Source organism: Pseudoliparis swirei, chromosome 9 (assembly GCF_029220125.1).
Source record: "Pseudoliparis swirei isolate HS2019 ecotype Mariana Trench chromosome 9, NWPU_hadal_v1, whole genome shotgun sequence".
In the NCBI taxonomy this organism is placed as follows: Eukaryota; Metazoa; Chordata; class Actinopteri; order Perciformes; family Liparidae; genus Pseudoliparis; species Pseudoliparis swirei.
The window spans coordinates 4796328-4822873 of record NC_079396.1 but is presented as its reverse complement, the minus strand read 5'-3'; the positions used below and the strand labels follow the sequence as shown (position 1 = coordinate 4822873).

The window sequence follows — 26546 nt, the reverse complement described above, 5'->3', positions numbered from 1 at the left end:
GGGGGGGGGGGGGTCTTTAATGTCAACTGTTTGCACTTGTTGGAGCACTTTGTAAAGTCTGAGAAGAAGAAGAAAGAAAACCTCATGATGTCATCGGGGTTATGTCGGGGGATTTGAAGGCTCCGAGTGTTTTGGGGGGAAAGAGAGGGGGAGCTGCACATATGTGTTGGAATAATATCCTCAACATAGAAACACAACAGTGTGAGGATACTCACACGTTATGGTGGATGACTCTCTATAACCCTGAGTCATAGTCAACGGGCCTCGGAGGGAATTCATTGAAGCTGGAGATGTTATCAGTGGAAGAATTTCAATCAGCGATTGGATGTTTTTTCGAAATTAATTTGCGCCTCGGGCGGTTTCATTATTTCGCGCAGCCACCCGACTTGTTGTGAGAGACGCTTTGCAACCGCCAACTCGCAAAAGTAGGCGTTACTCAACCAACAACTTCATGCATTATATAGTAGCACAATTGTCAGGGCCGGGACGTTGAAAGAGACAAGTACTGAGCGTTGCTTTCTGTGTGTGTGTGTGTGTGTGTGTTCGAGAGTGAGAGTGACAGAGAGAGGGGAAGAGGTGGACTATTGCACACACTGTTTGCATTATAATTACTTGATTCATCTAACCCCCTGACCTCTGACCCCTCACCTGTTAAATGTTCTGCTACAACGTGCCCGACCCGTGGATCGTGGGTCAGGATTCTGATGTCTTAGGAGAGTTTGAACGTTAAGCAGACTTTTACTTCCTTCAAAAATAACTCCTCCAACTACACAACCCGACAAAAAGACAATGCATGATGGAAGAAATAGCAGCGAGCGAGGATACATCTCGGGCCTTTGCTCCGTTGTCCCACCGACTTTATGGAAGTGCCCCTTTAAAGAGTAACAGTCGTGTTTCCCCTCTGACCAATCAGTGGGTGGGTGCTACACCTGTAACCACACCCACCTGTGATGTCACAGGGTCCTTGTCATACACCTGTAGTAACTGCTTCAAGGTGAGAACTTTAACCACTGGAGGTCAGCAAAATCAAACCTTTTCAGGGGGATTTAACTCCCTCTTTTAATGTCAATAAAACCATAAAGCATCAGTGTAGTCGTAGTGATACTCAGGTTGGGTCTGATGCAGGTATGAGGTCAGCGTGTTAAAGTCTCATGGCATTAATAATTCATGCTGCAAATGTATCAGCCACGAGAAACATAAAGACTTCAATGGCTTCACTAACATATTATGACACTTTGAGAGGGTTGCATTTTGGCCACGGACGCTATTGAGTTCCCCCCCGAAACGAGCACATTAATTTCACTATTCATTAAAGCACATATTTGAAAAAAAAGGAATTACTTTTACATTCCTGCAAAGACCAAACAATAAAATAAACAGAGATTGATGCAGGTATAAAGCAAATTGGGGGGTGGAGTGCATCAGCAAAGCGTGTAAATTACATTTTTGGGGCATTTTTTTTGTTTCTCAGTTTCCTTCAGGTCCGCTCGGGCTCAGGCGGGGGGGGGGTCACTATCGGGTCAGCACCGAGTATGGATGAGAAAGATGTGGATCCTTTTTCAAGATCAAGCAGCGATTTTTGGAACATGTGGAAGATGCGTTTCTCCTGAACGTAACACCGAGGTGTTGCTCGTTCTCCGGATGAAGAGGAGCGGGGCTTCGGCCTCCGTTAACACACCTCGCTTAACTTAAAGCCTGCGCACAGCGGCGAATGAAATGAAAACAAAATCCTCAGCGCGGAGGCCGTATTCCAGTCAGGGTCAAAGTTCACCCGCGTTATCCCAGATGTGAGGGAGCGGCTCTTTTTTCCCCGTTTATTCCTCCGATGTCGTTTTTTTGTCCTAACTCACGTTTCCAGAGGACGCGTCGCTTGCTTCGGGTTGAGGTGAACAGACGGGAAAGGGGGAGGAGCACAGAGAGAGAGAGAGGGGAGGGAATTAGTTCTGTCGGACGGACTCCTGCGAGAGGAATGGAGGGGGAGGGGGTCGGGGGGGTAGTCAGACCATCTTTGTTGCAACATGCTACTAAGTCACAGCTGGCAGCTGTTATCTTTTAATATATTGAGGAAACTTGCAATAAAACAGGAGGATTTTTTTTTCTTTAAGAAACTGTAAAATATGATGTTTGCGGTTCTTTCTTTGAGGATGTGCTCACCGTCTCCCGTCTGTGTGTTGAGAACGAAGTCAGAGTCTGCACGTGGAACTAATTCCCTGTGTGCAGCCTCCCAATGGGTTGCCGTGGTTTCGGTAGCATTGCACCTTTTTATCCGGCGATCGGCGACGCCGAAGAGAAATGTGCCTTAAATGGATGATTTTTTGAGCTAAAAGAGTTGTTTGTGCATAACTAGAGCAGAACACGGACACTTTACAACCGGTTCACCCATCGGCCATCTCCGGCAACCAGCTCCAAAACAGAGATAATAGTTACAATAATTATATAATTTGTGTTCCCCCCCCCCTCCTGATGATAGATCCAACACAATAAACTGCGATAGCACCTCTGGGTACCCTGTGCTTTACAGATATTCAGATAGATATTTCTTATTTATCACATACTGCAGTGGTTCTCGACCCTTTTTTTACAGACCCTAACCAGCACAACGCATTTTGGGTTTGAAAAAACATGAAATACAAAGCGCATCAGTGTCTGATTTAAAATAGAAAATATCAAATAAAGTTTATGAAATTACATTTATATTTAATTGAATATTCAATAAATATCTACTATTTTTAAAGGATTTTTTTTAATGGATACTAATTTTAAATATACTGAGAAAAATCTCACCTACTGGAGTGCCTTCACGTACAACCAGGGGGTAGACAGACCCCTATTTGAGAACCACTGACATACTGTAAATCAACATCATGATAATCGGCGTGCACAGAGCGGTTGTTCTGCGTGTTTTATAGCGTTCATGATTCAATGCCAGCGAGTAAAACACTGGAGTTAATTTAAATTTAAATTCATAGTTTACGGACATCCTGACATCCTTCTCCAAGAAGGCCAACTACTCACCTGCCCTCCTCCGGCAACATTCACTACATGAGACACATGACAACAACATGGGTCAGAGCACAGGACACACACACACACACATGGACGCACAGAGGAGACGATGACAATGCACCCGATGGGACTGAAGTGTGTGTTTGACCTCTTCTACTGATCACCGTTTACTTAGCGCTTTAAAAAGAGCAGCAGCTATACTCAAGGCAGTTCTAACACATGCCAACGGCCCTCTGAGCTCGATGGATGTAATCATATTCATCCGACACTGACGCATTTGGCTCGGCTCCCACACAGATTACCTCTAATGATCGTGTTGCGTGCAGTGTAGCACGTTTTTTTTTAAACAGCTAGTTGAGCCACAGGTGCTCTGCGAGCGCTCCGTGGGAGGTGTGTGGAAGCGTTTTAACATTCTAAATAAACATAACTAAAGTTTACTTTCAATATATATACTTTATGACTCATTTGGCTTGATTTTGAGTGAGCGGATGACCCTGAAGAGGTGTCTCATCTCAATTTATCTACTTCACACCATGAAAAAAAAAATGTACAAAATGCAAAAAAAATTTAGGAGAAAACACATGTTATGGTAGACTAATGCAATTTATATCTCGATTTTTCCAATGTACCTAAAAAATAGTTTGAACATGTATTTTCCATTAAAACGAGTGAGTTCTCCTGATTGAACTCTGATCTATGGAGGGGTGAATAACTCAATTCCACTAAAAATGAATTGAATTGTGAGTAATGGTGTTGATGATGATGTAAAACTATAGTTATTAGGAATTTGTGGTTTTCTGACAACTTTCGTGTGATTCAGCTTTAACCGGGTCAATTTGACCCGGGAGCATCACGGCTGTATGTAAGAAACGAACGTAACAGGAGGGTTAAAAAAGGACTTTGCAATCTAGAATTAGTTTATGAAAATCGACGTCGACGAGTTTTAACGCCGCACGTGAACTCTGTGCCGCCTTGTTGTCAGCAAATAGTGCAGAGCATCAGAATCAGACATCAGATGTAAAAAATAGATTGGGACATTTGGGTGAAGTATCGTAGATCTGATACGAATCCACATGAGTATATTATTTAATAACCATGAAGAGTCTGTATTATCCAGAATAACAAGGGCATTTTTTTTGTTTTTTAACCCTTGTGTTGCCTTAGGGTCATTTTGACCCGAATCAATATTACACCCTCCCCCCGCCTTTGGGTCATTTTGACCCGATTCAATGTTTCATCCTCCTGTTACCTTTATATTGACTAACATATTTTACCCTTTGGGTTCAATTTGACGCCAGCAATTAAAACCTCCAGAAAATTATTAGAATTAATATTGTTTTCCAAGTTTAAGTGTGAGGCACTTTATGTTTGTTTGTTGACTACCGAAAGAACACCGACATTAAACATTGAATGGGGTCAAATTAATCCTAAGGCGGGGGGAGGGTGTAATATTGATTCGGGTCAAAATGACCCTAAGGCAACATAAGTGTTAAAGAAACAGCTCAAACTAAATTCTGGTCCCCTTCATAGTGTCTGTGTGGCAGCAGGATGTGGAGCAGTTTGAGAGAAAACCTCCATCTAGAGTCCAAACTACTCAAACACAGAACGAGGCGTGTCAGGTTTTGTGAATGAGTGTGTCTTGTGTGTGTGTGTGTGTGTCCCACACTCTACTGACCTGGGCTGGATGAGCCCCGAGTGGCAGGGCCGGCGGCCCCTCGGCCTCGACTCACCAACAGAGCCTCCTGGTGTTCGGCCAGCGCCTGCTTGGCCAGGTAGCGCTCCCTCTTGATCTTCAGCTCCAGGGACCCGGGGACATCCGGCACGACCCAGTCGATGACTTGCAGCACGAAGAACACCACGTGCTGGCGAGAGAGAGAGAGAGGGGGGGGGGGGGGGTTGAAAAGCAACATGTTGTGGGATTTGAGCTTCGGGGTGTTTTTTTTTAATTGTCACAAAAAAACATTCGCTGAGAGCATTTTTTTGTCAAGTTTTCCCCTGGAGCGCTCAGCCACTCCTCGCCTCGAAGCCTTTAAGAGCACCAGCTGCTTTTTCTTCCTTTTCCCGTTGCCCCCCACACACACCCCACACCCTCCTACCCAATAAAAGTGAGCAGCAGAAGCAGGGTTCGGAGGTGTGCACAGTGTAAAACAGTACGAGATGAATGGAGACGGACAGACAGACGGGCTGAAATTGAATAAAACTGAACTTTGAGAGAGAGACGGGGCTGATGGAAGACGCTGGGGAAAAATAACGGGATGTTGGAGAAGTAGGCGAGGACAGAGAGAGAGGGACGTGTCAAAGGAAAGGAGACACGGTAAACTATTCATACATTCTGTCATATTCATTGAATGTTTTTATGTAACTCTGTAATGATTCCTTCTGGACACATGACATCTATGTCTTCTATCCATCCTGGAGAGGGATCCTCCTCTGTGGCTTTCTTCTGAAGGTTTCTTCCCCTTTTTCCCCTGTGAAAAGTTTTTTTATTTATTTCTTGGGAGTTGTTCCTGATCCGATGTGAGGTCAAAGGTCAGGGATGTCGTACGTGTACAGGTTGTAAAGCCCTCTGAGGGGAGTTTGTAATTTGTGATATTGGGCTATACAAAATAAACTGAATTGAATTAAATTAGCCGTTACACATGACCTGCTGATATGGGTCAGCATGACACAAGATGGAAACACTAAACATACACAAAAGGTATGCACAGCAGGGAATAGGGACGTGGGTGAAAAGTATAAATGGTTAATATGTGGGCATAACAATAACTGAAACAGGCAGAAGGCAACAGAACGTAGACAAAACAGCGGCCTTCATACCTCGAAAGCAAGGATGAACCCAAGTCTGACAGCAAGAAGCTCCCAGAAGAACAGCGAGTAGTTTCCATCGTTGTCTCTGAACGCTTTATACCTGAAATAATAAATACAAGTAAAACAAAGTTACTTCAAACAACAACAAACTGAACAGTGTGTTGAACATCGGGAGCAGTATCCTCTGATCTAAAATCAACAAGATTACAACTGAAACTTCTTTTTTTGCAAAAATGACACGAAACAAAAACATATTTGAGAGGCAGAATTTAGAATTGCGAAAAAAAAGTGTCTCCCCCACTGTAAAGGTGCGTTCACAACAAAAGCGTTGCTAATTTTCCAAGCGAGTAGATCCCATGCAAAGTCAACGTACAGGCGCGAGTGGTTGCGTTAAACGCAATTTTTTGCCACGAATTGCGTGTTGCGAATATTATACATATAAATATTATATTTTATATATAACATCAGTGGCGTTTCTACATTAGCGGCAGGTGCACTGCCCCACCTGATCCACCAGATGACGCTGTTGTGCAGAAAGCTCAATATACACTACCGTTCAAAAGTTTGGGGTCACCCAGACAATTTCGTGTCTTCCATGAAAACTCACACTTATATTTATCAAATGAATTGAACATTTCATAAAACATATAGTCAAGACATTGACAAGGTTAGAAATAATGATTAATATTTGAAGTATTAATTTTGTTCTTCAAACTTCAAGCTCAAAGGAAGGCCAGTTGTATAGCTTATATCACTAGCATAACTGTTTTCAGCTGTGCAAGCATAATTGCACAAGGGTTTTCTAATCAGACATTAGTCTTCTAAGGCGATTAGCAAACACAATGTACCATTAGAACACTGGAGTGATAGTTGATGGAAATGGGCCTCTATACACCTCTGGAGATATTTCATTAGAAACCAGACGTTTCCACCTAGAATAGTCATTTACCACATTAACAATGTATAGTGTGTATTTTTGATTAATTTAATGTTATCTTTATTGAAAAAACAGTGCTTTTCTTTGAAAAATAAAGACATTTCTAAGTGACCCCAAACTTTTGAACGGTAGTGTATTCGTACTTCGCGGCAAAATATATATATATGATATTAATGTTATGAACCCAAACACGAGGGCGTTAGATGTTCAGACGTGTGTGGGACGTCCTCAACAAGTATAAAGCAGAACCAGTGGTTAGTTCTCCCGTGGTGGATGAAGGAAATGATAACCGTTTCCACGAAGTAAAGCCACGGAGATAAGCCCCGCCCCACGAGCGAGTGAAGCAAAAAGCCACAAATGGTCGAGCGAGTAAAGCGGTGCGAATAACCGCATATTCGCAACGCCTGTGGTGCGAACGCGGCTTTGGAGTACACATGCGTTCAGCCAATCAGAAAACACCATACCTGCACTTGGGGTTGTGAGTGTACTTCTCGGGGGCGTAAGCTAAGGTGAAGTTGACGTATCCATTGAGATCATTACCAAACTTGTACTGGTAGAGCAGACGGGGCAAAAAGTCCGAGGTGAAGGCGATGAGGAACGCCTGCGGACGTCACAGAGGGAGAAAAAACAACAACGACAGAGGGTGACGCTTTGAGAGCAAGAGAGGAGGAGCAGAGAGGAGGAGCAGAGAGGAGGAGCAGAGAGGGAGCGCGTGCAGCCCGGCGTGGAGGTCGTCCTCACGTTGGCGATGACGGACAGGTGCGACAGGGCTTCCAGGATGTTGAACCAGACGCCGATGTTCTGGGCGCGCTCGGCCACCGGCCGGCGGTACTCGCACGCGAACTTGTGCGCGTCCAGGCGGATCTCCACCCAGTTGTTGAGGAGGGCGAAGAGCGGCGCCAGGGGGAACGCCGCCACGAAGATGGTGATGAACCCAAACTGGAGCACTGCAGAGCAATTTAAACCTTCATCGTCATCGATGTTGATCTGCACTTCACACATTTCATTTTCATTTACACTACACACATACACACACTTTGCATTTTGCACACTGTCTATATTTAATATTTTTATATTTAATTAAATTTTACACTGCAGTCATTAGTATTGTATTGTGTATGCATATATGTTGTATATATATACATATATATTTTATTTTATATTTTCCTTTGTATACTTTGCACAGTCATTGTATTATATTTGTTTGTGTGTGTGTATATATATATACATATATGTTTCATTTTATAGACATATATATACTTCATTTTGTATTTTACTTGTATACATCCCTGTTTTTTATATTTTATATTTTATTCTCGTGTGTTTAGTTTATTGGTGCTGCTACTGTGACGACAAATTTCCCCTTGGGGATTAATAAAGTATATCTATCTATCTATCTCTCTATCTGCAGTGACATCATGTGCTTGGAATGCAGCAGTAGCTGATACTTGCCCATTTCCAGGTACTCCTCGAACAGGCCTTCACACTCCACCAGCTGGTAGTCTTCCTCCCAGCGCCGAGGCTCATGGGATGTTTTGTCCCCCAGCACCTTGGCCAAAGACCTCTTCTGGTGCCAGGCCTTCACTTTCCTGGCAGAGCACATGAAGATGAAGTCAACGCGACGATTGCGTGAACACGGAACTTTGAAAAGGCAAGGAGGAGGTCAGAGGTCATGCACGTCTACAAAACAGCTGTTGATTCTGGTGTTTGATCTTATTCTAGTTTGACGTGCCTTTTATTTCTCGTACTTTTTTAATTTTGCTTTGTTCAGACTATAATTCAAAGATATTATGTTACGTGGATAACTGTTCGGTTTTTAAAAATAGATTGAAAGAGTTGGAGGACGGTTCATCTGGTTACCTTCGCATTGAAAATGCGGAAGGTTATGTTTTGATCGCCGTGTATTTATTTATTTGTATGCGTGTTATTCGCATAACAAAAAAAGTTTTAAACCGAATCGCATGAAATTTGGTGGGATGATTGGTTATTATCCGGGGACCATTTGATTAGATTTTGGGATCGATCGGGTCAAAGGTCAAGGTCATGAAAAGGTAAACATCTTCTTGAATCACATGACATTTCAAAATCTTAAATTTGTATCCAATTGGCATGCAACTAACATGTTCATAATTCAATGCCCAATCTTGTGATATACGAAGGTATGCGCTCTACCGAGTGCCCATTCTAGGTGTACAGGTTTTATGGTATGTGCACCTGTGTGAAATGGGAGTATGATGACTTGAGTTTTAGTTTTACTCATGTTGTAATCTAAAAAAATATATATATATTTTTTTTTAATTCTCTGAAGCCTTGTTTTACTGTGCTACTCCTCTTCGCTCTCTTGTAAAGGTGATTTTAAAACTCAATGAGGCTTTTCCTGGTTAAATAAATTTAAATAAAATAAATAAATTGATGATTTGTAATGAGCATGGGTTGTTCATTTCTTCAAAGCTGGAAACATTTGAAGTTGTTGAGCAGCCTCTGAGACTCAAACCGTCACAAGAAGTTGCAGTCGGTTCTCTTGCGGCTCTGCGACTGTCATCTTAGTAATGCATTCTTACTCCGTCTCAACCTTCTCACTACCATATGGCCTTTATAGCTCCACTATGTAATATCACACAAACCGTCTTCTCTGCTATTGTACTAAGTTATGACACAACTGGTGCTAAGCAGGTTTCTTAGCGCCTCTGTCATCTCCTCAGTGGCGGCCATCGTCTGGGGCGCCATGAGCAGGAAAGTACGACTGGAAACAGGCGCTGCTGATCCCCAGAGGCAGGTGCCCGCCACGCCACGGCCGGACGCCCTCTGCCGAGTGTCGCCGCTTGGACTCAGTGTCATCGATAGGACGCACGTATTCTTTGAAGGATCGAGGCCTTGAATTAGGAACGCAGCTCGAGACAAAAACAAAAACTACTCCGATGAGCAGAACAAGCCTGGCTGCCAATTCACACGCACCACGACCCATCCAACAGCAGCTGCACGCGAGACTTATCAGCGAGGAGATCTACATAATAATATATGGCCTGGATTTCCCCCCCCCCCCCGACGACCTCACGCTTGTGTGAAAAAAAAGAAGTGGCGTGCAAAAAGGAACTGGCCATGAACGACAAACTGGAGCAACCTCCAAGGAGGGAGGTTCAAGAAAAAGTCGAAGTAAGGAAAAGCAGTAAGGAACAAGTCGATCTGTGCCCCGTCTATTTAAAACACGTGTGTTCAAGCGCTTCCCCCACAAAGCCTCGCAGCTCTCTGAAGGTAACCCCTTGGTTTACAAACGCTCTCTGAAATGGGATCGGGCCTCGCTCCACCCCCACACCCCCGCACCGCGCTGCAGAGCTACGTCGATGAGCACCTCTCTCCTCGTCTCTCTCTCCTTATGGATGAATTCACATCTCTCCATCCCACATTACTAACTCTGCTTCCTCCCCGGAGTCTCTGTGACTTCACGTCTCATAGGGTCATAGGGACGTTTTAGGATACGCTGAGCACCTATCTCCTCTTCTCTCTCTACTTCACGTCTCATAGGGTCCATTGGACCTGGCTGTGGCTGATGCCTCCTGCCTGGTGGGCCGGCCTCCTGTCATGGCCCTGAGGCAAATTCAGAATTTTTGATATTGGGCAAAATATAAGAATATAATAATATATAAACCGAATTGAATTATTTATGAATTAGTAAGTATTTTCCATAAAAAAACAAACAAACAGATGTTTGATCTCTCAGGAAAGCAGGGCCGGTACATCAGTCGTGTGGAACATACGGGATAATGAACTCCTGAATGTTGTTGATGAGTTGCTTTCCCACCATGATTATGAAGAGTTGCTCAGCCAGTTCAATGAGGCAACCGCCGGGACCACACTGCAACACAGTGAGGAGACACACACAAACACAGAGACATGGGAGCTTTGACATACTTGAATAAAAAAATAATGAAGAAAACACAATAGCAGGCATATGCAATACTCTCCACTTTTGGCATTTAGTGGTAAATTACAGACTCACATCTTCATTTCTCATCCCAAACAAGGTCCCGTAGTTGCTAGGGTAACCCACGAACCTACACAAGAGGAGCGAGAAAGTGAAAGTCGGTCCTTCGTACATCGATATACTCTGTGTGTGCGTCAAGAGACAGACTTGTGTCTCACCTTCCTTTAAAGAAAGCCACGTAGAAGGGGGACGAGTAGAAGTTGACAAACTGGAAGATGAACACCTTGAAGATGAAGGCGTTGTCGTATTGGGTTTGTGTTCTGTGCATCTCTGCAACAGAGAAAAAACATGGACGCCAGACATCAGAGTCAGACTAAAAGTGCTCGCCTTTGATCGCCTTCTATTTAATATGATTTGTGAGAGCTTTAGATCTTCCAACTGCCTCGTTCCAAACATATAATTATCCTGGAAGTGCTTTAAAAAAAATTCTGACCTGACATTTTAATATTATTTCTGTGTGCCATCTTCATTTACTCTTACCCAGTAACATATAGACTGATAAATACACATTTGAACAAAAGAAAACATGTTTTAAAAAGGTAAAAATGTAAACATTATTAAAATAGCCCTAGTGGTTGCAGAGATACAGCCTTTTTAGTTTGGGTACGCAATCTTCGGAGCAGAGGCCTAAAAAAAGCTTGTTGCTTAAAAGGTGTAAACATGTTGTTGTGTAACTTGGTGAATACATTGTTCTCTTAACCTAGAAAAACAATCGACAAAACAATGTCAAAATGAACCGAGAATTCAACTGGAATCTTCTTCTATAAAAATAATTGTATTACAATTAAAATAAAGAGAGACGACATCTAATCTAATAATCATTTTAACGGCCAGTGGATGTATAACCACCTCTAGTAGCCGAAATCTAGGGGCTTTAAGTCATCCTTTGACTTTCCGTCTGGTGCCATCATCAAGTCAAAGTTGTACTTTAGTTTATGACTCGATAGGAGAAGAATTTATATTATTATTATTCTGTCTGGGTGGTGCTCAGACAATGAAGACCATGGTGAACTCTCTCGTTTAGCTATGAGCTGGCTAGCTAAAGTAAAAGTATCCGGTAATATATAAAAATAAATCATCATCATACGTTAAAGTGACAAAGGGAAGTTAAACCACCGCTATATCAATGACTTTAATGATACACGCCAATGACTCGATGAGTGTGAATCATTTGGGCAAAGTCGGTTCAGCAGACGGAGGCGCCGATTGGTCGAGAGGTTTCGCCTTAGAACATTTAAATCTCCAGGACTGGTGTCGAAAAACATCGATAAGAACGGAAGCAGAAGCCAATGGAGACCATTTGGTGATGCTGCAAGTGTTACATATTATTATTTGTCAGTCTGTTTTATTCTCCATCTTATCGTTATGCATTATATGTATATACATTTTGTTTATCCATCTTATTTTACATTCTGGCATTATAATCCTGTTTTCTTTGTTCCTTTGTTGTAAAGCTCTTTGATCTCTTGTGTAAAAGGTGCTCTACAAATAAAGTCTACGATTACCATCATCGACCCCCAGATGCTGGGATCCGATCCAAGACCTCATGTGCTCTGTGAGAAGTCTCATCTTTTAGTTCGTGGACATCCAGTGAGAGGCTGATGTCAACAGAGAGCATTCTGGTCCGAGGTGTTGGAGAGTGATATTGATTCTCACCCCATTTCGTGAGCTGCTCGGCTAATGCAGTGTAGACCCGGCCCATCAGCAGGATCAGGCCCAGACTCACAATGCTGCTGGAGATGTTGGCTATCGTCCCGGCCTGGAGACGAGATCACACACACACACACACACACACACACGTATGTTAGGTTCACCCAGAGATGTTGGATGAGCTGATGTACATCATTACACTGCTTTAAAATTAAATACAAATATTCATAATAGAACCACTTAAATCACCCGTTGTGTGTCCAAATATATATATATATGAACTTTCTACATATACATGTAGAATATAATATATATATATATATATATGTAAAATTGTTATACATTTATGTAAAAGCACAAAAAGAATAGTATGATGATATATATATATTATATATATATCATCATACTATTATTTTTGTGCTTTTACATAAACATATGAACATTTAAAATGTATATATATATACAATATATATATATGATATATATATATATATATACATATATATACAGTATATGGTGCGACTGTGGGTCAGTGGTTAGCAGGTCTGTCCTTCAATCAGAGGATTGGTGGTTCAATACCCGCCCTAGTCGATGTGTCCTTGAGCAAGACATTTAACTCTGCTTTGCTCCCTGTGTATGAATGTAACATAATTGTAAGCTAAATGACATGTAATGTACTGTATATGTATATGTATATACAGGTTGTATATACCTCTGTACGCAGGACGGGGCTCCCGGTGTGGAACATCATCATGCTGATGATACCTCGGCACATGACCACCGTCACCAGGAAAATCATCACCACACACAGCTGAGAGGGAGGAGACGGGGACATTGTTATCTTCTGATCTTTTGAACAACAGAATTTCAATGTCGTCGTTCCAAATCAGCCTTCAGGTATCAAGCTCCTCCTCTTTTATGAAACCAGCTTCCACCTTCAGTTCTGGAGGCAGACAGTCACCTCATCTAAGAGTAGACTTAAGACTTTCCTCTTTGATGGTCTTATAGTGAGGGCTGAGTCAGGATCACCTGGTCCCGCCCCTAGAGATGCTGCTATAGGCTGATAGGCTGCTGGGGGACGTCTAGGATACACTGAGCACCTCCTCTTCTTTCTCTCCTCGCGCAGCGATCATCATCGACACCACTCCCCATAATTGGATGATTTCTCCAGGTGATCATACTATTCTATGCAGGGTGCATTTACAGAGCTGGTATCATGGTATCACATTTCCGTTTTCCACGTTAAATCATCATTATCAGTGTAAGAGGTTGAGAAAAATTATCCTCAAATCACCCCTCGCCAAGAACAAGTTAATCCTGAGACTGAACATAATGTGTGAGGCGTAGATTATCAGATCATATCCAGCCCCTTGGGAAAATGATCTGGATTCATTATGAGAGAAAAGGTTCAGTTACCACTGCAGGATTCTTTCTCTCTTCAGGATAAGGTAAGAGCTAAAAAAGACGCTAAGATTCTTCACTGAATAATGACAATGCTTGTTTGACTTGATAAGAGATAATGCCCATCGGAGACCATCAGATGAACTGCAATGTGTTCATCGGGTCAGAAGTCGGTGTTATTGACTCGCCAATCTGAGGATCCAATGTGTTGCATGGTGGAAAGAAAGCTCAAATTAAAAAGAGCACACCATCCGCCTTTAAAAACACACGTCAACGGTGTCTCACCATCATAATGATGACCATGGAGCCAGTGACCATCCGGGACAACCGGGTCTTCTCTGAAAAGTAGGGCTCTTTCACGCCGGTCACTGGGTTTGGCTCCATCATTGGTGCCGTGGCTGCGAACTCTGGACGAGGACGCTCCTGAGGGAACACGGGGATGACATCAGCATCTACGGAGGAACACCGCGTTGCTGTTTGCAGGGTTCATACACATGTTGACCAATGGATTTCCAGGACTTTTCCAGGACTTTAAACCAAATTTCCATGACCAACATTTTGTGAAATCTCTATAATTTAAATGAATGACAGACAATAGTTTGATTAAAAGAATAAATACACTACTGTTCAAAAGTTTGGGGTCATCCAGACAATTTTGTGTCTTCCATGAAAACTCACTTTTATTTATCAAATGAATTGAAAATTGAATAGAAAATATAGTCAAGACATTGACAAGGTTAGAAATAATGATTAATATTTGAAGTATTAATTTTGTTCTTCAAACTTCAAGCTCAAAGGAAGGCCAGTTGTATCGCTTATATCACCAGCATAACTGTTTTCAGCTGTGCTAACATAATTGCACAAGGGTTTTCTAATCAGATTTTAGTCTTCTAAGGCGATTAGCAAACACAATGTACCATTAGAACACTGGAGTGATAGTTGATGGAAATGGGCCTCTATACACCTCTGGAGATATTTCATTAGAAACCAGACGTTTCCACCTAGAATAGTCATTTACCACATTAACAATGTAGAGAGTGTATTTTTGATTTATGTTATCTTTATTGAAAAAACAGTGCTTTTCTTTGAAAAATAAAGACATTTCTAAGTGACCCCAAACTTTTGAACGGTAGTGTATGTATACAAATGTGTATTCTTTTAATAAACTGTGTAAATCAACATATGAAAATAACAAATTTCCATGATTTTTCCAAAACTGTTGGGATTTAATTTTTTTAAGGACTTTTCCAGGTCTGGAAGTAACCATTTTTTAAATTTTATTCCATGTTGGACTCAGTTGGCATTGCCAGCACCTGAATAAATATAACATTTATGAGAAAAGAAAGGGAAGATTGTGAGACCTCTTCTTCATGGAAGTCCATGCAGTCCCAGTGGTGGGCCAGCGTGGCCATCTTTCGCTTCCAGTACTCCAGGAAGGTCACGGCCCAGAAGGACATGAACACACTGAAGAGGACTGTACCCGGGTGGTCGAATAAGTAGCCCAACTGCAATGCAGAAAGTACATCAGCTTGAAAATATCTTTTTTTTCTTCATTTTGCATTATAATAATGGAGAAGAAGAAGAAAAAATAAACAGTTTGGAGGTCTGTTTACCTTGGCCATGGTGCAGATATCCGACATGTTCCAGGCCTCGCATGTATTACAGAGAGGACACATCAGATAGCTGTCCCCGCTGTCACAGATGTCCTTACTGTGGACACATCGACGCCGATTAGGAAAAAACACTGTCAATAACCCATCGAAAGGTTTATTGTTTTGTGTTGATTTGCCTGTTTTTGTATCTGCTTTATTAGTTTTTGATGTATGCCTTTTATATTGTATTGTTTGAATAATGTATAGATGTTTTAATCTACTTCCTCTTTATAGTTAAATCAGACTTTTATTTTGATAGGTTAAAAGGAAGAGCACTTTTATTTTAAGTTAAATTACAAACGTGATGGTACGCCTACACGGATGGACAGATGCGCATTTTATACAAAGTTTGATAGCTTTAATGGAGCCGTCTGAGGCTAACGCTCTGACGGTGGGGACAAGGTGGTGATTGTTCACGAGTTTTAATTCATGTTTATTCACCTAAAGAGAGAAAATAAAGGAGTTTCACAAGCAGTAAGTGTTCATGCCAATTCATACACGTGGATCCATTACAACACATTTTAAAAAGCATTCAAAACCTGGAGTGCTTTCCACGCTCGTAGCTGTCGGCGTGAGGGGAGATGTAAGTGTGATGTATTTGGCCTTCACATATTGATCGAGTGAGACAACCGGACGGGAAGTTCTGCTCTCTCACTCGCTGCAGTTATTAAGTGAGTTACTGAGACGAGTCTATCTTGCTTATTTATGCCCTGAGGAGATCATCATTCTGCACCGATGGTTCATTACCACGCGAGACGGCGGCAGTTTGTCTCCGCAGAGTGCTCGACACTAATCAGGGGCTTTAAGTCCGGACTAACGAACCGCATCAATCTAAGAAACTTGGTCGTATTCATTCCTGAGATATTGACTCGCTCTCTCGTTCTCTAAGCCGTGTTACTTTAAAGAGGGATGAGATCTCTGCCACTGAAACCCGCGGGATGCCGTAGAAAGAGCAGCATGAGGGTACGGACGCACCTCAGGGCGTGTGCCACGCAGGGGAGGAACGTTATGTGTTTTTTAGGGGCATTTAAAAAATAAATTGGGGGCAATTTTTGAAACTTGTGAAATAACATTTAACCTTTGTTAAAAAATAATAAATATACTTATTTAGGCTTACAGTAGATGAGCAATTGTCATTAAAATGGCTATAATAAGACTATTAGGCAATAATAAGACTATTAGTCAATAATAAGACTATTAGGCAATAATAAGACTATTAGTCAATAATAAGACTATTAGGCAGTAGTAGTCTACAGATTCAAAGTGTTTTCTTAGATTTTTTGAACAAAAAACAAACAGAAATCAGATGATCATATTCAATGTTATTCTTATTTATTTGTGGTTATTTATTGTTATTAAATTTTTTAAACAACTATTAACAATAAGAACGTATTTATTGTTTTTCTATAATTGAAAATTATATTTATTGATTTGTTTGTGTACCTACTTAGTACACACAGAACAAAGAACACAAACAAAACGCTATTAAATTGAAATGATGCTGTGTTCCACATTTAAACGCGTATATATTCTGTGTGTGTGTGTGTGTGTGTGTGTGTGTGGACTCACGCTGGTGTGTTGCTCCCCATGGACATGACTCCAGACACAAAGACCAGGGTTCCAACCACAGCCGCCGGCAGCAGCCAGGCGGTGTAGAAACCTGCGGAGACACAAAGCTGCGTGAGGCCTCCACGGAGAGGTTTTGGGAGGCGTCGCCTCATTGTTTTGTTTTTACATTGTTTTAATTTAGATTTAAATTTAGCATCTTTCTGATGGTCATGTTTTATGCGGCATCTTCTGGTTCTGTTTGTTCCTTGTAGTGTGTTTCCTGTTTCCTGTCTGTGGACTGTGTCTATTGTTGGTGGCAAATGAGTTTACCCACTGGGGATTAATAGAGTGTTTTAATCTAATCTAATCTAATTTATATTATATAAGAATATAATATAATAGTTTTATTGTCTCAAGCTTTTCCCGACATTTTTCTGTTGACACTGTGCAATGCCGGGTATGTTTTTAAATATAATGTATTTTACTCCTCGTACCACATGTAAAATATGCACCAGGTGTTTAAAGGCGGGGCCTGGAGCGTTCTACGGTTACTTTGTTGTGGATTATTAGTTCATCACAGATTTACGACGGCATAAACCAAGCGCCAGAATTTACGAGTTCAGATTTGTTGAAAGCAAAAATATTTTTCCCGATTTAGGTATTTGAAGATGAAAGCCTCCAGAAAAAAGTGGGTACGCCCTCCAGAAAACATCTGTGCACTTTATCTTATATTAGATTTTTATATTCCTAATTCTCGCACTGTGTTGATAGTCGTTGATTGTTGTTAATGTTATTGTCCATTGACCACCCACCATGACCAAATTCCTTGTATGTGAAAACACAAATGGCAATAAAAGGTTCGGATGCCACACGACTCATTTTTCAAAGCACTCAACCTAATGTGTGTGTGTGTGGATACAGATTTATATATTCACCCAGCCAGGCAAAGTAGAGTGCAATCTTCTCTCCGTAGTACTCCCTGATGTGGTCCAGCGGTTGGTACTTGTACCATTTACACCAGCGGGCCCAGTAGTGGTGGAGAACCTGCCTCTGGTTCAGCTCATCGGGGCGGATGTCGTTCTTCGGGAGCTTGAAGGGGCCCTGTGGGCGGGAAAAAAACAACAGAAAAAACCTGTTGATTGTAGACGGGAACGGAGCTCGAGCCTTTTCGCCCGATTTGAAGAGCGGATGAAGAACATCGGACCTCGTGCAGCGGGAACGCCGCCGCGTACACCCCTTCGTTCACCAGTCTGTCCACGCCGACCTCGGCCCTCTTCCTTTTGCCGTACACCGTCCTGGCAAGAATCTCATGCACCTGAAATAACACACAGACTTGTCACATCATTTCACTGAGCACATGCCCTGCAGATGGGATCCCCCCCCCCCCCCCGCCCCCCGTCACTCACAACACGGTGCCTCTGTGTGTTGGTGAAGTAGGACTCGTGGTTGTCGCAGCCGAGGAACCTGTCGAAGAGAGAGACATCGTTCAGCCAACAACCCCAACCCGCATCCTATTATTCCTCATTGGTTTTTCTTTTTTGCTTACATTATTTTTATTTATTTAGATATATTAATGTAAAACAAATAAAAAAATGTCAGACATATACATTAAAAAATAAAACATAAAACAGGGTAAAATGATACACATGTATATGTGTGTGTATATATACATATATATATATATATATAGATATACATAGACATCCAAAGATAAAAATACAAAATAAAACAGGGCAAAATGATACACATGTACACTACCGTTCAAAAGTTTGGGATCTCTTAGAAATGACTTTATTTTTCAAAGAAAAGCACTGTTTTTTCAATAAAGATAACATTAAATTAATCAGAAATACACTCTCTACATTGTTAATGTGGTAAATGACTATTCTAGGTGGAAACGTCTGGTTTCTAATGAAATGTCTCCATAGGTGTATAGAGGCCCATTTCCATCAACTATCACTCCAGTGTTCTAATGGTACATTGTGTTTGCTAATCGCCTTAGAAGACTAATGTCTGATTAGAAAACCCGTGCAATTATGTTAGCACAGCTGAAAACAGTTATGCTGGTGATATAAGCTATACAACTGGCCTTCCTTTGAGCTTGAAGTTTGTAGAACAAAATTAATATTTCTAATATTAATCATTATTTCTAACCTTGTCAATGTCTTGACTATATTTTATATTCATTTGATAAATAAAAGTGTGATTTTTCATGGAAGACACAAAATTGTCTGGGTGATCCCAAACTTTTGAACGGTAGTGTATATGTGTGTGTATACAGGACTGTCTCAGAAAATTAGAATATTGTGATGAAGTTCTTTATTTTCTGCAATGCAATTAAAAAAATGTCATGCATTCTGGATTCATTACAAATCAACTGAAATATTGCAAGCCTTTTATTCTTTTAATATTGCTGATTATGGCTTACAGCTTAAGAAAACTCAAATATCCTATCTCTAAATATTAGAATATCATGAAAAAGTATACTAGTAGGGTATTAAACAAATCACTTGAATTGTCTAATTAACTCGAAACACCTGCAAGGGTTTCCTGAGCCTTGACAAACACTCAGCTGTTATAAATCTTTTTTTTAACTTGGTCTGAGGAAATATAAAAATTTTATGAGATAGGATTTTAGAGTTTTCTTAAGCTGTAAGCCATAATCAGCAATATTAAAATTATAAAAGGCTTGCAATATTTCAGTTGATTTGTAATGAATCCAGAATGCATGACATTTTTGTTTTTTTAATTGCATTACAGAAAATAAAGAACTTTATCACAATATTCTAATTTTCTGAGACAGTCCTGTATATACATATATATATATATATATATATATTTCTATATATATATTTACATATATACACACACAGATACATACATATACATCCAAAGACACACAAAAAACCGGCACCGGTTAAATTATCTTTTACTTGTAAATTTGTATACACCACCCTGCATCTATATCTGCATTTCCCTGCAAACACAAATCCCGACCCTGAGTATTTGACCCCTCCTCTAATTTGTAATAAAAGCCATCAGATTATTCCTCATTGTTAATTCGGAGGCACCTGTTCATCTTGGACTTGCGAAAGACACAGGTGTAATAGTCCAGCGGCCTGTTTGGCACCGACTCCCTCATCACGTTGGGCACGCATAGCCTCTTCAGAACCTGAGCCGATGTGTTTAAGTCCAGGTTTGGCTGTGCCTGGAAGAACATTTATAAAAAGTTATTATTTCATTTCTTGAAACATTTTAACAACATTTTTGAATTATGTTACGGTATGTTACAGTATGTTACTGTATGTTACGCTATGATACGGTATCTTACGTTATGTTACGATATGTTACTGTATGTTACGCTATGATACGGTATTTTACATTATGTTATGATATGTTACGGTATGTTACGCTATGATACGGTATCTTACGTTATGTTACGATTAGTGCTGTGAAAAATAACGCGTTAACTCAGTTAATTCAATTACAGGTTTAACTAGTTATTTTTTTTTACTGCATTTAACGCATGCACAGAATGAGCTTCCAATCCGTCTGTTGTTGGTCGTCGGGACGAAAAAAAAGTCACTTGCAAAATGAGCTTCCAATACACCACTTCAATCTGAACTCTGTCCGCTCTCATGTAGACGGTCTGTTCATCGGTAATGATCCTTCCGCAGGTTCACCTCCGGAAACCTTGTTACGACTTTTACTTCCTGTAGATCAGGGTCTCAACACGTCGATCGCGACCTGCCAGTCGATCGCGGCGTAGTGTCGGTAGATCGCATGACAGTAAAAAGATTGGCCCGCCCCTGACATGTTCTCTATAGCACGTCTTTGTTCTTTTATTAAACTAAACGTCTGTTGTTGATCGTATCTCCACAGCAGCATGTCATTTCTGTCTCTTCGCGTTGCGTTAACGCTAATCGATCTCCGTCTCGCGCCACAGAGCTCCGTGCGCGCATCGACCGAGCAAAAAAGTCACTTGTCAATCTGTCCACCTGTCCGGGCGGTGAGGTTTCAGCTTTGCAGCGGTGTCCCCGCCGTCCCTTTCATCACGGCCCAGTTCATGAAGAAAACCCACACAGTCAGTTTGCCTCAGCAGCTGCTAGAGGAAGACTAGAGGCCTTTAGATTGTATCATGGTGGAGTTAATGGTTGACAAACAAGAGAAACATGTTCTGTTTAACCCTCCTGTTACCTTTACATTTACGAACATATTTTACCCTCGGGGTCAATTTGACCCCAGCAATTAAAACCTCCAGAAAATTATTAGAATTAATATTGTTTCCCAAGTTTAAGTGTGAGGTACTTTGTTTGTTTGTTGACTACCCAAATAGCCCTTTAAATAAATAAAAAAGTTGATATTTCTTATATGTTTGACACAGTGAAAAACAGCCTGGGGTCAAATTGACCCCAAAGAACACCGACATTAAACATTGAATGGGGTCAAATTGACCCGAAAGGTAACAGGAGGGTTAAACATTCTGTTTAGGATGAAGATGTATTAATGTTCCATATGGAAGAAGCTAAATAACTGCTGAGTTGCAGCACCATTGTATAGAAGAATGTATAAATGTATATATCCGTCTTTTGTCATAAATCTCTATGTTCTCACAAAATATACCGAGAATATCGGTAATATGTGATTAATCATGATTAATCCACAAAAACCTTTGATTAACCCGATTAAAAATGTTACTCGTTTCACAGCCCTAGTTACGATATGTTACAGTATGTTACTGTATGTTACGCTATGATACGGTATCTTACGTTATGTTACGATATGTTACTGTATGTTACGCTATGATACGGTATCTTACGTTATGTTACGATATGTTACGATATGTTACTGTATGTTACGCTATGATACGGTATCTTACGTTATGTTACGATATGTTACTGTATGTTACGCTATGATACGGTATCTTACGTTATGTTACGATATGTTCCAGTATGTTACTGTATGTTACGATATGATACGGTATCTTACGTTATGTTCCGATATGTTCCGATATATTACTGTATCTTCCAATATGTTCCGATATGTTATATGTTACTGTATGTTACGATATGTTACGGTATGTTACGATATGTTACTGTATGTTCCGATATGTTATGATATGTTACTGTATGTTACGATATGTTACGATATGTCACAGTAGAATAACTATGTGCTCTAGAGCTCTGTCCAGGGAGCGTCTGTCACTAACATAAATTATAATGTCATTCAGAAAGTAAATTATAAACTTTCCTGAAATTCTGATTTATCAAATAATACACTTGTGGCTCTTACACGACTTATCTGTACGAATTCCAAAGCTTTCCAGCTCATAGTTGAGATATTTCAGTCTGGACTCCTGCCTGCTAGGCCAAGAGTGCCATCTATAACGATTAAGAAATAGAAAATAGACCCATTGGATCACAAGCAGCTGCACTAACCTGCAACGGAGCTCTCAGGCAGAGTTCCTCGGCGTAAAACAGCATCACATTCCACGGAGCGCTAAGTTTCAGAAAGTGGATGGTTTTCTTTTCGTTGGCCGTTTCCTCCTAAAAGAGCAGCGAAGGCCACACGGACACAGTTCAACAAAACACAACGGGTCAGACTCGCCAACCAGACGGTGACCTTTCAATCTGACCCCCACACACACACACCTTTTCCATGAGCAGTCCGGCGCTCTCCAGATTCTGAACAAACTTCTCCCTCCACTGGGCGAGCTGCGCCTTCCTTCGCTCAGACCTGCTGCTCTTCTCCTCCACTGCTTCCCCCCCCTCCTCCTCTTCGGCGGTCGCCCGGCTCTTCCCCTTTCCGCGCCGCTTCTTCCGCGAGCGCACCACCCACACCAGCACAAAGTCTAAACTCCAGATCGACAGAGAAAGGTCACAAAAAGGTCAAATAATTGAATTGCGTTTTGTTTTTGTTCTTTGTTTTGTCTGTCTTTTCTGTATTGCCTGTAAAAATCAATAAATATAATTATTTATTATTAAAATAAAACAGAAATAAGTTTAAATTGTTTTAAAAAATGTAATAACATTAAATAACCACAAAAAAATAAGAATGAAATTGAATGATTGTCTAAATTATGTTTTGTTAAAATCTAAGAAAACACTTCCGAATAGTCTTATTATTGCCATTTTTAGGACAATTGCTCATATACTGCAAGCCTAAATAAGTATATTTATTATTTTTTAACAAAGGTAAAATGATATTTCACAAGTTTCAAAAAGTGCCCCCAATTTATATTTAAAAGCCCCTGGATTTCAGTCAGTGGGGGCAAAAATTGCCCCCCAAAAAATATGTAAATGTCCTATTCTGGAGCTGCTGATGCTATACCCACCGATTTTGGTTCGTCCATCCCTGAAGTAATTCCCTGTCAGCTGTGGACCCGGCTGGTCGCTTCTCGCGCTCCGGCGACTGTACGTGGGATCCTCGTCGCCCACATCGTCAACGGCGGCGCCCGCAAACTGAGAATCATCCAAAGAAGTTATTTATCAAAAATCGCTTCGTTAAAAAAAAAGTTCAACCTGCTTTCCCCCCCTTTCTGGATCGTGGTCCATGCCTACTACCAACTATTCATACACTCTGTCATACTCATTGAATGTGTTTATGTAACTCTGTAATGCTTCATTCTGGTCACATGACATATATTTCTTGTGTCTATCCTAGAGAGGGATCCTCCGCTGTTGTTTCTTCACTTTCTTTCCCCGTGATTTTTTTTTTAACTTCTATTTTTTGGGAAGTTTTTCCTGATTTGATGTGAGGTCAAAGGTCAGGGATGTCGTATGTGGTCAGATTGTAAAGCCTTCGGAGACAAATTCGTAATTTTGGATATTGGACTAAAATAAACTGAATTGAATTCCCTTCCATTTCCTTCTGTTCTGTACACATTGATAGTTAATTAGCTCCCAAAGAGGTTTAACCCATAAGATCCCGTGCCATTAGCGAGCATCATAAAAAGCCTCCACTTTGCAATAATGAGGCAAGAAAGACGAGCAGGGGGGGGGGGAGGAGACGATCCCCAAGCTTTTTACAGTCGGATTGAGAACAATCCTCCAGTGCCGTTAAAGTCCCGTCGCACAACCCAGACCTCCCAGTGAATCCTGTGGATTTTCAGATTTACTGCAACAGAGAAGTCAGCGAGGCGTGAAGGGATGGAGCAGAGCAGCAGGGTTATGGCCGCTCATCTTTTCTCTCCAACATCTAGAAGCGATTCCTATACAAGAAAAGGAGGAAAACAAAACACACTGCAGCCTGACGCTCACACATCTGGCCGGGATGAAGCTCCCGTCCTGCAGACTCCCGTAGCCGCCCGTGGTTTGTGCTTCACCCTCGTCGTCCAGATTCAGGAGGACCTCTCGGTCTCCCTTCCTCAACATGATGAGGCAGATGACGAGAAGGGGCTGTGGAAGAAAATCCGTGGTTCAGCCGACCGAAAGGAGAGAACGGAGGCGAGAGAAAAAGGAGCAAATGATGGTCGATGCTGCACCTCCACTGGGGTGAAGATGAGGCTGCCGCCAAAGTCTGGAATGGCAGCGATCCGTGCCTCCCTCGTCCTCTCCCTCTCCCTCTCTCTCTCCTCCGCTCCACCGCCGGAGAACTGTGGAGTACCGTAATGCAGCGAGCAATAAGCATCCACGCAGCAGCAGCGGCTGACACTTCACAGCGTTTCTTTTATAGCACAGCGCACATCCCCACTTCATAAATAATAATGCTACAGTCAGTGTGTGTGTGGGGGGGCGGAGCATGGGAGAATCTGTAGCAGTCTCATTATGCTTGATGTAACATGTGGGGAGGGGGGGGTGTATGTTTTTGCAAATGTTATCTATATGGTTTTGAAATGTACACTTAAAAAAAAATATATATAACATACATTATAACTAGCGCTAAAAGAGAAGCTCCAGCCCCAAGTGGGGGACGCATCGGAGATATGAGATATAAGTGACATAATGTGTTTTTCCCCCCCCCCCACACACACACACACACACACACACAGACACCTGCTTATTTTCTGTGGGGCGCATTGCTGCAGTGAAACCAGAGGTGGAAGTCATGCAGGGGAAAGATACGTAAAGAGGAGGAGGGACGAGGAGAGAGAGAGAGGGGAGGGGAGGATGCATGAAAGTGTTGCGCGAGAAGAGAGTGAGGTATTAAAATCGCATTAGAAAGGGGAAGAAAATGTAGAGCAGAGTAAAAGAGGGAACGCACAGCGTTATTCTAACAGCATCAACATCTCATGGGTAGGAATACTAGTGTGCTGTGTAGATGATTAAATGTCCAGCTAAATAATTAATAATATTGCATTCCCCAAATATGACTAATTATTGGACAGATATATATATATATTATTTTGTGTATATATATATATTATTTTGTGTATATATATATATTTTTTTGTATTTATATATAATTATTATTTGTTGTATATATATATATATATAAGTTCCTGTCTATACGTCTGCACATGAATGCAATGAGGTCATCTCAAGTCTTCTGAGAGGTTGAAATTGTCAATATAAGAATATGAAAAAAGATCTTTGCAGGGAAAAATACACTCCATGAGATAAACACAAAAATACTAATAGTAATAAATATCACATAATATAGCAATAGAGTAATTAAATTCTTTCGAAATAAATATACAATTATCCTGCCAACGTTCAAGGCAATGCACACGACGACGTCATCAGGGTTATCTCAGGTCGGGGATGAGAGTTGGAAAGACGCGGTCGTGGTTCGGCTCTAAATGAAAGACGCAACCAGTTGAATTATGGGATGGAATCCGGTGTTTTTGGAGCGTGACGCAAAATTAAGGCACTAAAGCCCCAAACAGACTTTTCCTGTAATCCTCTTTGAGGCTGTTCTGACGTTAACGGCAGCCAAAAGGTACATCATGATAAAATATATAATGATATATTTCATCACGATGAAATGTATAATTATGATGCTGAAATTACACCCGCAGTAACTTGTTGCCGGAGCAACTACAACAAGATAATGACTAACACCAGAGGCGTTGGACGCTTTCCATCCATGGACTCATTACAGCCGACACTGAACAGCTTGCATTGCACCAGATATTAAGTTAACTACATTATCTTTAACTAAACTATGTTTTTATTTCCTCAACATTGTTTAAAGGACCCCACTGAATGTTAGAAGAATATTTAACCTCTGTAGTATTTTAACGTTATGATCGGACACAGCATGTGACACATGTTTGATTTTGCTTCAACACAATGAGAAGAAAAGAAAAAACTATAATAAAAAAATCAGAGAATGTGGGCAGCTGGGAATAAGAGTAATATTTAGAGATAACAGAGTGGTTCTGTACTCAGGATCATTTGGATGAATACATTTCACGGCCAAAAAAGTATGCGCACCATGGATTACATCATTAGATTACGACGCTCACATGTAATAGGTCAACACTTTAATCTGAAGCCAGAAACAAAAGCCCATTTCTTGGCTGGCGTTGAGCTCAAAACAGCCTCAAACACCCACTCGGCACTTTTGGTCATATAATGTAAAGATAAAACACAAGTGGTTGAGTCACAGAGGTAAATTA

The 26546-nt window shown here is 41.1% G+C and overlaps 1 protein-coding gene across 1 annotated transcript; it reads right to left on the bottom strand.

Annotated features, from left to right (window-relative positions):
* Nucleotides 1-20: 20 nt before the first annotated feature.
* ano11 (anoctamin 11) lies at nucleotides 21-24540 on the bottom strand. Its single transcript, XM_056423286.1, has 24 exons — nucleotides 24468-24540; nucleotides 24238-24381; nucleotides 23319-23445; nucleotides 22636-22835; nucleotides 22423-22530; nucleotides 20056-20192; nucleotides 18391-18448; nucleotides 18189-18299; nucleotides 17920-18085; nucleotides 17006-17096; nucleotides 15398-15494; nucleotides 15146-15289; nucleotides 14070-14207; nucleotides 13096-13194; nucleotides 12390-12492; nucleotides 10892-11003; nucleotides 10749-10803; nucleotides 10507-10604; nucleotides 8204-8340; nucleotides 7493-7698; nucleotides 7216-7352; nucleotides 5824-5914; nucleotides 4682-4868; nucleotides 21-1873 (listed from the first exon to the last, which is right to left on the bottom strand). Exons 2-24 carry the CDS (start codon nucleotides 24355-24357, stop codon nucleotides 1842-1844), a joined length of 2754 nt encoding a protein of 917 aa, XP_056279261.1. The 5' UTR covers nucleotides 24358-24381; nucleotides 24468-24540; the 3' UTR covers nucleotides 21-1841.
* Nucleotides 24541-26546: the final 2006 nt, after the last annotated feature.

Coding starts and splice junctions, on each gene's coding strand:
- ano11 (XM_056423286.1), bottom strand. CDS start 24,357: ATGTTGAGGAAGGGAGACCGAGAGGTCCTCCTGAATCTGGACGACGAG. Junction 22,836..23,318: donor GGATGGACGAACCAAAATCG/GTGGGTATAGCA, acceptor TCTGGAGTTTAG/ACTTTGTGCTGGTGTGGGTG. Junction 10,804..10,891: donor GTGGCTTTCTTTAAAGGAAG/GTGAGACACAAG, acceptor CCTCTTGTGTAG/GTTCGTGGGTTACCCTAGCA.